General features: G+C 38.7%; 1 protein-coding gene across 1 annotated transcript in view; it reads right to left on the bottom strand.

Moving 5' to 3' along the window:
* The window catches only part of PPP1R42 (protein phosphatase 1 regulatory subunit 42), a 55,018-nt gene extending 44,838 nt beyond the window's left edge, over positions 1-10,180 (bottom strand). The window contains exons 1-4 of the mRNA XM_049781839.1: positions 9,970-10,180; positions 6,332-6,498; positions 5,564-5,702; positions 3,339-3,455 (exon numbers count right to left, since the gene is read on the bottom strand). Coding sequence (XP_049637796.1) covers positions 3,339-3,455; positions 5,564-5,702; positions 6,332-6,498; positions 9,970-10,098 — 552 coding nt within the window. The 5' untranslated portion in view covers positions 10,099-10,180. The remainder of the gene's footprint in view (positions 1-3,338; positions 3,456-5,563; positions 5,703-6,331; positions 6,499-9,969) is intronic.
* Positions 10,181-12,910: the final 2,730 nt, after the last annotated feature.

Raw genomic sequence — 12,910 nt, 5'->3', positions numbered from 1 at the left:
GTTCTTTGCCCACTACAAAATCTTAAAGATCTATCTTTAGGGGCCGGAGTGGTGGTGCAAGCGATGGGCATCAATCTGCCTTGCCCGCACTAGCCTAGAATGGACCGTGGTTCCATCCCTGGCGTCCCCTATGGTCCCAAGCCAGAAGCGATTTCTGAGTGCATAGCCAGGAGTAATCCCTGAGTGTTACTGGATATGGTCCAAAAAAAAAAAAAAAAGGCAAAAATATAGATCTATCTCTACTATTCCCTAAAGTTTTAAATCATATTTAAGTCCCTGATTCATTTTGAATTGATTTTGTTTATATTATAATGAAGGGCTCCAGCTAGATTCTTTTGCATATGGCCAACAATTATTTCAGCACCATTTGTTGAGAAAATTATTTCCTCATTGAGTTTCTTGGCCCTTGTATCAAAAGTCAATTAATCATATTATGAGAGTTTATTTCTGGATTCCCAAAATCATTCCATTGATTTATATGTTGATATCATTCTGTAGTTTTTTGGTTACTGAAGATTTGTTTTAAAATTGAAAAGTATGAGTTTTCCAAATTGGCTTTCTATTTTTAAAAAAATGTCCAGTATAGAGACTTTTAAAATGAATTAAAAATTGAGTTTACATATGCCTCAGCACTTCCTTCTTGACATCTACCCCCAAAGAACCAAAAATACATTTGCACTCCCAGATTTGTCATTCACAATAGCCAAGATCTGTAAACAACCCAAGTTCCCAAGAATGGCTAAAGAAACTGTAAAATATATGAAAGTCAACTATATAAAAAGATAAAATCATACATTTTTCTTATATATTGTATCAGACTGTGTGAAATGAATCATAAGAAGAGGGGCAGTAAAAGAATTACTCTCTAACATGTGGCATATAAGGAGACATCATAAAGGAATAATTGACAATTATTTACAGTGTCAATAGATCCTGAGAAAATTCTATAGTTCTCAAAAATTAAGTAACTTTTTAAGAATTCTGACTTACAATTTTCCTCAGTGTAATTTCTATATGTTTTCTTTTTTGGTTTTTTTGGGGGCCAACCCTGGTGATGTTTAGGGGTTACTACTGGCTCTGTGCTCAGGGATCATTCTTGTGGGTTTGCGGGAACATATGGGATTTCTGGGATCAAGTCCAGGTTAGTTGCATGCAAGTGCCTTCTCTACTGTACTATCTCTCAGGCCTCTGGATGTTTTCTTTGGATTGACTTTGCTCCAGTTATGAGTTATACTTTTCTGTTCTTGTTTGTTATTTCTCCAACCCTTGCTCTGTGGTCTTAAAAGTGCATTCATGCATAGATCTCGGTAATTAAAGAGCTCACCTTTGTTCCTGCTCTTAAGGACTCTCATTCTGTGGCTCCTTATTGTCTAATTTCTAAAAAAGTTATTAAATATATTTTGCCTACTTCTCTATTTGGGCAGGGGTAGAGTGATAAAGAATTTTTGTCCTAGTTACCACACCATAAACATATTATTTTCAAATATAAAATTATTCTTTTCATCTATGTTTAAATTCTTTTATATATATATTTGGTTTTTGGGTCACACCTGTGGTGCTCAGGGGTTACTCCTGGCTGTCTGCTCAGAAATAGCTCCTGGCAGGCACGGGGGACCATATGGGACACCGGGATTTGAACCAACCACCTTTGGTCCTGGATCGGCTGCTTGCAAGGCAAACGCCGCTGTGCTATCTCTCCAGGCCCTATGTTTAAATTCTTATACTCATAGCAGTCTTATTGGGTCACCTGAATTATTTCCCTACATATCTTTTCATTTGCTTACTTTTCAGGCTCTCTCTTTCTCTCTACACCCTCCCCCCAAATTCAGGACTGTACACATACGGACAAGTGCTACATCCTTGGCCCAATCTTTCTCATCTTTTTTGGTTTTGGTTTTAGTGCCACACCCATTGGTGCTCAAGAGTCACTCCTGTCTCTACATTCCTAGCAGACTGGGAGGCAATATGGGATGCAAGGGATCAAACTCATGTCAGACATCTGCAAGACAAGTGCCTTACCCACTATACTATTTCTCCAGCTTCCTTTCTTTCTGTTTTATTTTTCTGAGAAATTTATACAGTAATCTATACCTTATCTTATTTTAAATTTCCAAGTGGTCTCTTTCATTTAGTATTCATGACTTTTTCACCCTCTTCTCTTTAATGTTCAATGTTGTGGTATCTTTGTCTTGCATAATTAGATGCAATGCTTGATGAGATTATACTCTTGGTTGCTATTCTTCCGAGACATTGAGCACAGTTCTTGTAGCACAAGGATCTCCATGACAATGCTGGCTATTCCTAGCCCTATGCTACAACAGTACTTACAAACTTTGTACAGTAATGCTTACTTATAATGTTGAGTTCAATTTAGAATTTTTGACTATATGATGGTAAGAAAACGACATATTCGTTAAAAATCATAACTTCACATACTGATCTTTGATCTTTTTCCTGACTAGCTATATAAAATAAGATAGTTCTTTGTGCTTCTGGATAATGGTGATGAGCTACAGCTCCAGTAAGCCTCTTGATCAAGAAAACGAATGTCCATTGTATTAAGAACACACATTACATGCAGGAGGCTTAGATTTGATTCTCAGCTCTGTATGGTTCCCTGAGTACCATCACCAAGTGACACCTGAGTACTGATCTGGGAGTATTTCCTGAGCACTACCATGTATTACCAAAGTCCATAAAAATAAAAAAGAGGGTAAGCATTTAATACTCTGTAGACTGTCACTTTCAGGACAGTATTCAATAAATTACATGAGCTATTCAAAATTATACAAAGAGATGTTAAATTGTTTTTCCAATTACCAGACTTTGAGCCTTGTACTTCTCACATGTGCTCTACCACTTGAGACATATTCTTTCCCTTTCTAGAATACTTTTTGTTTGCTTCATTTTCTGGGTCACACCAAGCTGTGCTCAGGGGCTATTCTTGGCTTGGTGCTTAGAGAAGGTCCCTAGTTGTGGTGTTTGGGAGACCATGTTGTGTAAAGGATAAATTCAAGGCCTCCAGCGTGCCAGGAATACTCATAAATTGTTTATTTCCTTGGTCCTAGAATAGTTTTAAAAGTAATAAATTTGGGATCAGAGTAATATCACAGCAGGTAGGGCATTTGCATGCAGCTGACCAAGGTTTGAGCCACAGTATTCAATATGGTCCTTTGAGCCTCGGACTGATGCCTGAGTGCAGAGTCAGGAGTAAACCCTAAACACAGCTGGGTGTGGCCCCCCAAAAGTGTAAACATTTTTGTAGCTAATTAGAAAACTAAGTATTTTCTGGTCAAAATTTCATGTAACTACTCGAAAATAAATTTTCTTTATATTACCTTCACATGTTGAAGTTGGTTGTCCACTGCTATGAGTTGATTAAGATTCTCTAGGATTTCTAAGTCTTTTATGTCATCAATATTATTATTGCTGATATTCAATACAGAGAGGGATTTCTGTAAAAAAATAGCAGTTTGTATTTTGATTAAATGATAAATTTGATCAATTTAATTTAATACTTATTTATTAAATTTAATTAATTTAATCAAATTTTAACTTGTGAGAAATCTTTTTTGTTCTTTAGGCAAATTACCTTAAAATATAGTTACATTTTCCATGCCATTTCTTTTTCAGATGAGATTTAATCATGATAGAAATGACTATTTTACTTATAAATAAATTACTATTTTACTTTATGAAGTCCAATTTTCCTCTTTCAGTACTTAAGAAAAGTTATAGGGGAAAAACCCCAGAAAGAAAAATGATGCTTTAATAAACAAAAGTGTAGACAAAAATGCTTATTTCAGTTTAAGAAAATTGTCATTTTTGTGTTGAATAATTTTAAAATCTGTATTTAATAGAACTTTATTTTTTAACTAGGAAATATGAGAGAATGAGAGAATATATGGTTTTTATTTTTATCTTTATCTCTAGTTTTCCCTTGGCAACCCATATGTTCAGCAGCAACTTAAAATAATAATTAGCTAATTAGCAAATTTTATATCAACTGTTAATGAGGACAGAAATATACAATAGAGTTACACTAAATCTAAGCCATTTTAAACACCATGGCCCAGGAATTTCTACCCAGATGGCATCTACCCACCAGGGTGTCAAAACAGCCAACAATTAGAGAAAGTACTTTTTGATACTTTTTAAGACTTGAAATACAATTTTAAAATGTGACAAAACTTACTTGCATTTATGCAAAAATATGAACCAGCAAAACTGTTTTCAGATCACTTTTTGTTTTTTTTTTGGGGGGGGGTCACACCCGGTGGCGTCCCAGGGTTATTGCTTGTTCTGCACTCAGAAATTGCTCCTGGCAGGCATGGGGAACCATATGGGATGCCAGGATTAGAACCACCATCAGGGGCTGGAGAAATAGCATGGAAGTAAGGCATTTGCCTTGCATGCGGAAGGACGGTGGTTCAAATCCCAGCATCCCATATGGTCCCCCTAGCCTACCAGTGCTGCAGATGTCTTGCATCCCTAAGCAAAACCTTAGTGGGGTCAGAAAATCCTCACTGGAAGAGAGCGGGTACACAAAGCGGATGAATATGAAATATGAAATAATGATACTACACACAGTATGTGAGGGGTCAACACATTTCTGGCAGGAGAGCGACAAATTTAATCTTCAGTTTTTTTAGGAATCTCCATATTGTTTTCCATAAAGACTGGACTAGATGGCATTCCCCCCAGCAGTGAATGAGAGTTCCTTTCTCTTCACATCCCCACTAGCACTGATTGTTCATGGTCTTTGTGATGTGTGTCAGTCTCACATATCTCCGATTTTCTAACTTTTAACAACTTTGCAAAATGGCTGTACACTTTTCTTTCCTTAGACTTTTCCTTAAAATTAAAATTTTAGGTATTATAATAAGTATAATATAAATTAAAACTTTAGGTGTTATAATCACCATGGCCCATGTTATGAATGAAAAACAGAATAATAATATCTGTATTAGAAATTCATAATTTGCCTAATCCTTTCACACCTGCTCTTCTGATCTTTCCCATCTGCCTAATGGTATGCATATTCCCTCCTTCCTTATAAAGGCTGAATCTGAGAAAAATTATATAGGAAAAATCAATTTCTGGGTCTGAGTGATAGTATAGCAGGTAGTTGAATGCAGCTGACCAGGGTTTGTTTGATTCCTGGCATCCAATATAGTTCCCTAAGCCCAACAGGAATGATTCCTGAGTGTAGAGCCAGGAGAAACCCAAGTATTGCAAGGTGTGGCTCTAGAACCAAAAAAAAAAAGAAAAAAAAATTGTTTCAACACTCAAACTCTCAGCTGGGTATATATTCAGAGTACATAAAATGTCTAAATATTGGGGCTGGAGCGATAGCACAATAGTATGGCATTTGCCTTGCAAGCCGCCAACCCAGGACAAACCTTGGTTCGATCCCCCAGCATCCCATATGGTCCCCAAAGCCAGGAGCAATTTCTGAGTGCAGAGCCAGGAGTAACCCTTGAGCATCCTTGGGTATGGCCCAAAAGAAGAAGAAGAAAAAACAGTCCAAATATGCCTTCACCATCTTCCCATGTTTCCTTACTGATAGAGAATTAAGAGTTCTTGGATCCAGCAGAAGCTTTTTTCCAAGGGGAAGCCTCTGACTTTCAATGTGCAACTCTCTCAGTTCTTCCAAACCTTCTAAACCTTCTACAACAGCGATGTAATTGCCTCCCAGATACCTGCAAAATACAAAAAATAATTTTAAATGGATACTGTGAGAATGTCTTGGCTTGTAAAAATGATAAAAAAGATAAAAATCACTGATACTATGGTAATATTTTTCCATCTGAGCCTACTTAAAAATTACTTGGGATAGTCCTATAAGCCCTTCAGATAACTCACCTTTCTTGTAAAATAAAATCACATTCGGCTTAGTAAAGCACAAATAGTCATATTACCTGTAAAATTATTATTGTTTGTGTTATTTTATTAATAAAATTAATAAATTATTATTAGTGTTTTTACTATTTAGAAAATAAAATTAAGACCTCTCACAGGACTGCAAATAATGGAAGTGTATATAAAGTGATTATTATATGATGACTAACAAGAATAAAAGAACTGGGAAAGGGGCAGAGAGATAGCACAGTGATAGGGATTTTGTCTTGGATGTGGCCAACTTGGGACAGACCTGGGTTTGATCCCTGGCATCCCATATGGTCCCCTGAGCTTGCAGGAGCGACTTCTGAGTGCAGAGCCCTGAGTAAGCCCTATGCATCAGTGGGCCTTGAGCCAGATATGACCCTAAAGACAAGAAGCAAAAAATTAAAAAAATTAAAAAAAAAAGGATAAAAAGAAAAGAACTTACAGTTTTTCCAGTTTCTTCAATGACCTGAGGTTGTCAATGCATGTAATACGATTGTTTTGTAGATACAGGTGGGTCAGATTTGTAGCATAATTCAAGTTAGAGATTTGACTTATATGATTATCATACAAATATAAAACACTAAGACTCTTGCAGAGGGAGAGATTATCCTGAAAGGCGAAAAAATGTTCACAATTTCTTTTGGAAACTTGAAAAGAAGTAATTTCTGTTCTTAGCATAGTGAAGACTAGAATGGTTACAAATAGTAGTTCTATGTTTTAGTATTCTAAAACTATATTAGTAAAATTACACTGTTAAGATTTTAGAAGTGGTTCCTGGGAGCCGGGAGTCTAGCAGGAGGAGGTTTGGCAGGCCCCCGCCATGCCGGAGGCCTGCTTGGCCAGGCCTAGGGGGGGTGCGGGACTTGGGTAACCCCAGCACCCCTCTGCCACCTTGCTCCAGATCTCCAGGGCTTCCCCGGGCCACACGCCTGGGCAAGCCGGTGAGTTGGGTCCCTTGGTGGAGCTTGAAGGTACCCTAGGCCTTCCCCCACTATCCATGCTGCTCCTTAGGGAGGGTCTGGGTGGGGCTCTGAACTTCTGGTCTCTCAGCTTCTTGAAGGATCTCTCCTTCCTGGGAGCCAGGAGTCTAGCAGGAGGAGGTTTGGCTGGCACTGGTAATCTCTGTCCAGTCTACATTTTCAATATCGCGCGGAGGCGATAGCACAAGAAACATTAATAGTACTCTCACAAGAAACATTAATCGTACTCTCACAAGAAACATTAATCGTACTCTCACAAGAAACATTAATCGTACTCTCACAAGAAACATTAATAGTACTCACTATCATTGAATTATGTTTTTATGTATGCAGAATGTCCATTTTGTACTCTGCCCTTTTGCATACCCCTTCATAAGTTCATATTTCTCTTTAACTTCTTTAACTCCTATCATCATTACTCCTTTTTTACCCTTTCTAACTTAAGTACTGTTGAGTCCTAAGTCACAGACCAAAGTGGTGCCCTAGAGTTAACACCCACCCAACTATTTTAAAAGGCATAAAAAGGACACATATCTTTTCAACATTTTATGGGTGTTTTCTTGACGGCTATAACTTTTGCTAAATACTTTCTTATACAGTGATGATCCCCCCCCATGTTTTTTATCTTCTCTTTGTGAACTGCTCAATATGGAATTTGGTGTGAAAGAATCCCTCAGTTTAATACTTATGTTTGAACCAAGTCATGGGTCTTGTTGGAAATGTTCTTATGCCCCCATATATCTGATAGCACCACGTGGCTTTATATCTTGTTTGCGTAGGCACACTAACATGGGAAAATACTATACATACCAATAAGTTCTTATCTAATAGAAATGGGAACACACAAATCTTGTAGTGCAATGAGACCTTACACCCTGAACATTGACATAAAGACCTGGCACAGGCCTCAGAAGAATGGGCATTCTCCATTTACCCCTTGATCTACAGAAGACATTTACAAAACATCCAAGGTTGTATATAACATCACCCGGAGGCATTCCTGTACCAGGGACGACCCTACAGCTGCTCTGACATCGATCTACTCAAAAGAGACACCCCTTAACACTGAGAAGACAACAAGAACAATGACCTGCTTACTGGACAGGGCTTGCTGTATTGCCCCTTTATGGTGAGGTTTGTCTATAAAATCACCTGGAAGCAATCCTCTACCACGGAAGACCCTACCACTGCTCAGACATCGTCCTGCTCAAAAGAGACTTCCCTTAACAATGAGAAGACTTAACAACAACAACCTGCTTACAGGACAGGGATTCCTGCATTGCCCTTTCATGGTGAGGTGAAACGAGAAGGCACTCCACATCATGACTTCAATGTAGGACATGCAGATTCCAGAATCTTTAATACAGAAACATGAGACCAACAACAGAGACTGTGTGATAAGTGTGTTGGCGCTACGGACAATGTCTTGGAGCGAACGATAACTTTCCTGAGGCCTAGAGCTGGTCTTATGCCAGGAAACTTCAGGGGTAGGATCTCTTTGTATTTAGGCCAAAGTTATTCCTTTCCATGCCTCTCATGTTTTGGTGGGCCTATGCAAACAACAATTGCCACTCTAACACCGTTTTTACTGTGCTCCTTTGACTCTAATCCTTAAAACGCACCCACTTAAAATTTGAGGTTAACTTAAGCTAATATGCATGTACATGGAAATGTAAAAAAATACTATGCCTCTAATGTTTAAGGAGCTATGTAAGTTTGATGGCTTTAGATTGCCTTGTGTGCTGTTAAGAAATATTATAATGTGCTACAATCTGGGGACTTGAGAGACAAAGTAATTGCACATGGATTCTGTTTTATTTATCTTAACTTTCTTTGGTGAAAGTTCAAAGTTAAGATATCAGCAAGGGGACTTCTTCTGATAATTATGTTATGGGTGATTGTCCTTCCACTGTAACTTTACCTTATCCTCTTTCTTTGCATCTTTTGTTCTCATAATTCAAAATAAAACAATTATATATATAAAAAAAAATATTTTAGAAGTGGGGCTGGAGCGGTGGTGCAGTGGTAGGGCATTTGCCTGGAATGCAGCTGACCTAGGATGGATGGGGTTCAATCCCCCAGCGTCCCATACGGTCACCCAAGCCAGGAGCGATTTCTGAGGACAAGCCAGGAGTAATACCTGAGCGTCACCTGGTGTAGACTAAATAAAAACAAAAACAAGGGGCTGGAGAGATGGCGTGGAGGTAGGGTGTTTGCCTTGCATGCAGGACAGTATTCAAATCCCGACATCCCATATGGTTCCCCGAGCCTACCAGGAGCGATTTCTAAGCTTAGATCCAGGAGTAACCCCTGAGCACTGCCGGGTGTGACTCCAAAACAAAACAAAAAATAAACAAACAAAAAAAGAACTCATCATATATCCACCACCAAATTTCAGTGCCTTCACACCACCTAAAAGATCTCTCTACCATTCATTCTGTGGCATTTTTGTTGCAAAGCTTGAGCCACATCTGGAAGGTTAAGAAGAATGGGGCAGGGCCCGGATGGATAGCACAGCGGCTTTTGCCTTGCAAGCAGCTGATCCAGGACCAAAGGTGGTTGGTTAGAATCCCGTGTCCCATATGGTCCCCCGTGCCTGCCAGGAGCTATTTCTGAGTAGACAGCCAGGAGTAACCCCTGAGCACCGCCGGTGTGGCCCAAAAACCAAAAAAAAAAAAAAAAGAATGGGGGCACAGTTTCTGGGGATAGACTCCCCACGACTTCAAACATGCAAGGCATATGTTTGATTCCTTAAGTGTTATGAGCTTCTAGAAATATCACTGGTCAATGAATGTTTTTGATATGTTATGATTCATATTCTTTGAAAGTTATCTTTGAAATTATTTTTAAGCATACTCTTTCAAGTCTAACTTAGCATACTATAAAAAAATCATAGAGACATATATTTAACATATGTTAAAAATCACCAGGTTAAATTTTAGAGATTTAATTTTAATAAACAAATGAAGATGAAGACTATATAAACTGACTAATCAATGTACAATTAATAAATACAATGAAAATATAGTTAATTATGCCTATATACTAATTTCTAAACTTCATATTGTTAACGATATAGAAATAATTTTAGAATTCTTACAATCTCATCTATATTTTTTCCTGAAAAATTGATATGAGTTATTTTCTTCAGGTATTGTGAAGTGGCTTCTTCTTTTCGGAGCTTATGATTGCTGCTTTTGGCAATTAGATTCAAGGTCAGCCGAACCATGATTTCTCATAAGTCAAATTTTTGACAATAGCTCTGTTCTGATATCATATCAAGAAGCAGATTTAGGTATTGTTTAGAGCCCAGTTCTGAAAATTGAAAAAAAAGAAGTGTTATATACATGGAAATTTAGGAAAAATTGTTTTTAACACAAAATATTTATGTAAATTTTCTTTATAATAATGCTTAGACATTTAGGGACAAATAAATATTTTTTGTTTTGTTTTGTTTTGGGTCACACCCGGCAGTGCTCAGGGGTTACTCCTGGCTCTATGCTCAGAAATCGCCCCTGGCAGGCGATGCTGGGATTTGAACCACCGTCCTTCTGCATGAAAGGCAAAAGCTTTACCTCCATGCTATCTCTCTGGCCCTACAAATAAATATTTTTTACATGTTTACTTTGTAAGTCTTTAGGGACAATTATATGCTTTATAAAATAACTTATTTATTTTTGGGCCACACCCAACCATGTTCAGGGGTAACTCTTAGGAATTATTCCGGGTGGTACTCAGGGGACTGGGTGCTGAAAGGAGATAAAATTATAGCATGGTACCTCTTCATTAACAATAGCACAAACCATAAACTCCCCTCCTTCTCTCTTTCTCTCAACAGGTTTTTGCTACTCTGCCATCTTCGTAGAATTTTCTCCTCAATTCTTTCACATACCTTTGGAAATGGACTAGTTGAGCTGGGAGATATCTCACGGATCAGAGGTATATATACCTTATATGCTGAAGATCAAGTTTTTTTCAATAATAATTTAAGCCCAGTGGTTACAAAAATGTTCATAGTTGAGTTTCAGTCATCGAATGAACACCACCCTTCACCAGTGTAATTTTTTCCTACCACTGATGTCCCCCATTTCCTTCCTCCCCCATCTCCTGTCCTGAAGACAGGCAGTCTACATTTCTTTCACTATCATTGTCATAGTAGTTGTTAGCACAGTTATTTCTCTAACTGCACTCATCACTCTTTGCGGTAAGCTTCATATCATGGGCTGGTCCTTCTAGCCCTCATCTCTATTGTCTCTGGGTATTATTACCATACTGTATTTTATTTTTCTTAAATCCCAACAGATGAGACTATTCTGTTTCTCCTCTCCTCTCTGTCTTCTCTGTCTTCTCTCTCTCCTCTCTCTCTCTCCCTCTCCCTCTCTCGCCTCTCTCTCCCTCTCTTGCCTCTCTCTCCCCCACTCCCCCCTCTCTCTCCCTCTCCCCCCTCTCTCACCCTCTTCCTCTTTTCTCCCCCTCTCCCCTCTCCCTCCCCCTCTCTCCCTCTCCCTCCCCCTCTCTCCCCCTTATCTCCCCCCTCTCACCCTCTCACCTTCTCTGTCTCCCCCCTCCCCCCTCACTCATTTCCCTCAGTCTTCATGTCCATCCACGTATAGGAAAATTTCATGACTTCTTTATTCAGAGAACTACAGATGAATATCCTTGATGAACACAGATGTAAAGATCCTCAATAAAGGGGCCTGAACAGTGGTGCTAGAGGTAAGGTGTCTGCCTTGCCAGTGCTAGCCTAGGATGGACCGCCATTCGATCCCCCAGAAACCCATATGGCCCCCCCAAGCCAAGAACAATTTCTGAGCACGTAGTCAGGAGTGACCCCTGAGTGTCACTGGCTGTAGCCCAAAAATAAAAACAAAAACAAAAAAGATCCTCAAAAAAATCCCAACAAATAGGATCCAATGCCTCATCAAGAAGGTCATACATCATAACCAAGTACGATTAATTCCGGGGATGCAAAGATGGCTAAAAAAAACCAAGTCAATCAATGCAATACACCATATTAACAAAAGGAAGAATAAAAACCATATGATCATATCAATAAATGCAGAGAAAGCATGATAAAGTCCAACACCCATTCATGATAAAAATTCACAACAAGATGGGAATGGAAGGAACTTTTCTCAATATAGGTAAGGTCATTTACCAAAAACCATGGCAAATACTATATTCAATGAAGAAAAACTAAAATCCTTTTTCTAAGATCTAGCACAAGACAAGACTGCCCCCTTCAACCACTCCTCCTCAACAGAACTGGAAGTACTAGCAATTAGGCAAGAAAAATATATCAAGGCCAGATAGGAAAGGAAGAAGTCAAACTCCTACTATTTGCAGATGACATGATACTATATTTAGAAAATCCTTAAAACTCTATACCAAAAAGATTCTATAAACAATAGATTCATATAGCAAAGTGGCAGGGTACAAAATTAATGCACAAAAATCAATGATCTTCTTATCAAAAATAATGAGAGAAGAAATAGACATTAAAAAATCCTTTTCACTGGGGCCGGAGAGATAGCATGGAGGTAAGGCATTTGCCTTTCATGCAGGAGGTCATCGATTCAAATCCCGGCATCCCATATGGTCCCCCGTGCCTGCCAGGAGCAATTTCTGAGCCTGGAGCCAGGAGTAACCCCTGAGCACTGCCGGTTGTGACCCAAAAAACCACAAAAAAATATCCTATTTACAATAGCACCACAGAAATTCTAATACAGTGAGTCAACTTAACTAAAGAATTAAAAAACTTGTACCCAAAAAAACCTAAAAATTATTGCTTCAAGAAATAAAAGAGGGGGCCAGAGTGATGGTGCAAGTGGTAAGGCATCTGCCTTGCCTGCACTAGCCTAGGACAGACTGAGGTTCTATCCCCCCAGTGTCCCATATGGTCCCCCAAGCCAGGAGCAATTTCTGAGTGCATAGCCAGGAGTAACCACTGAATGTCACTGAGTGTGGCTCAAAAAGCAAAACAAAAAAAAATAAAAATAAAAAGGGACACAAGAAAATGGAAACATATACCATGTTCAGGG

Source organism: Suncus etruscus, chromosome 10, assembly GCF_024139225.1.
Source record: "Suncus etruscus isolate mSunEtr1 chromosome 10, mSunEtr1.pri.cur, whole genome shotgun sequence".
In the NCBI taxonomy this organism is placed as follows: Eukaryota; Metazoa; Chordata; class Mammalia; order Eulipotyphla; family Soricidae; genus Suncus; species Suncus etruscus.
The sequence above is the reverse complement of the archived record's forward strand: the minus strand, read 5'-3'. Positions and strand labels throughout refer to the sequence as shown.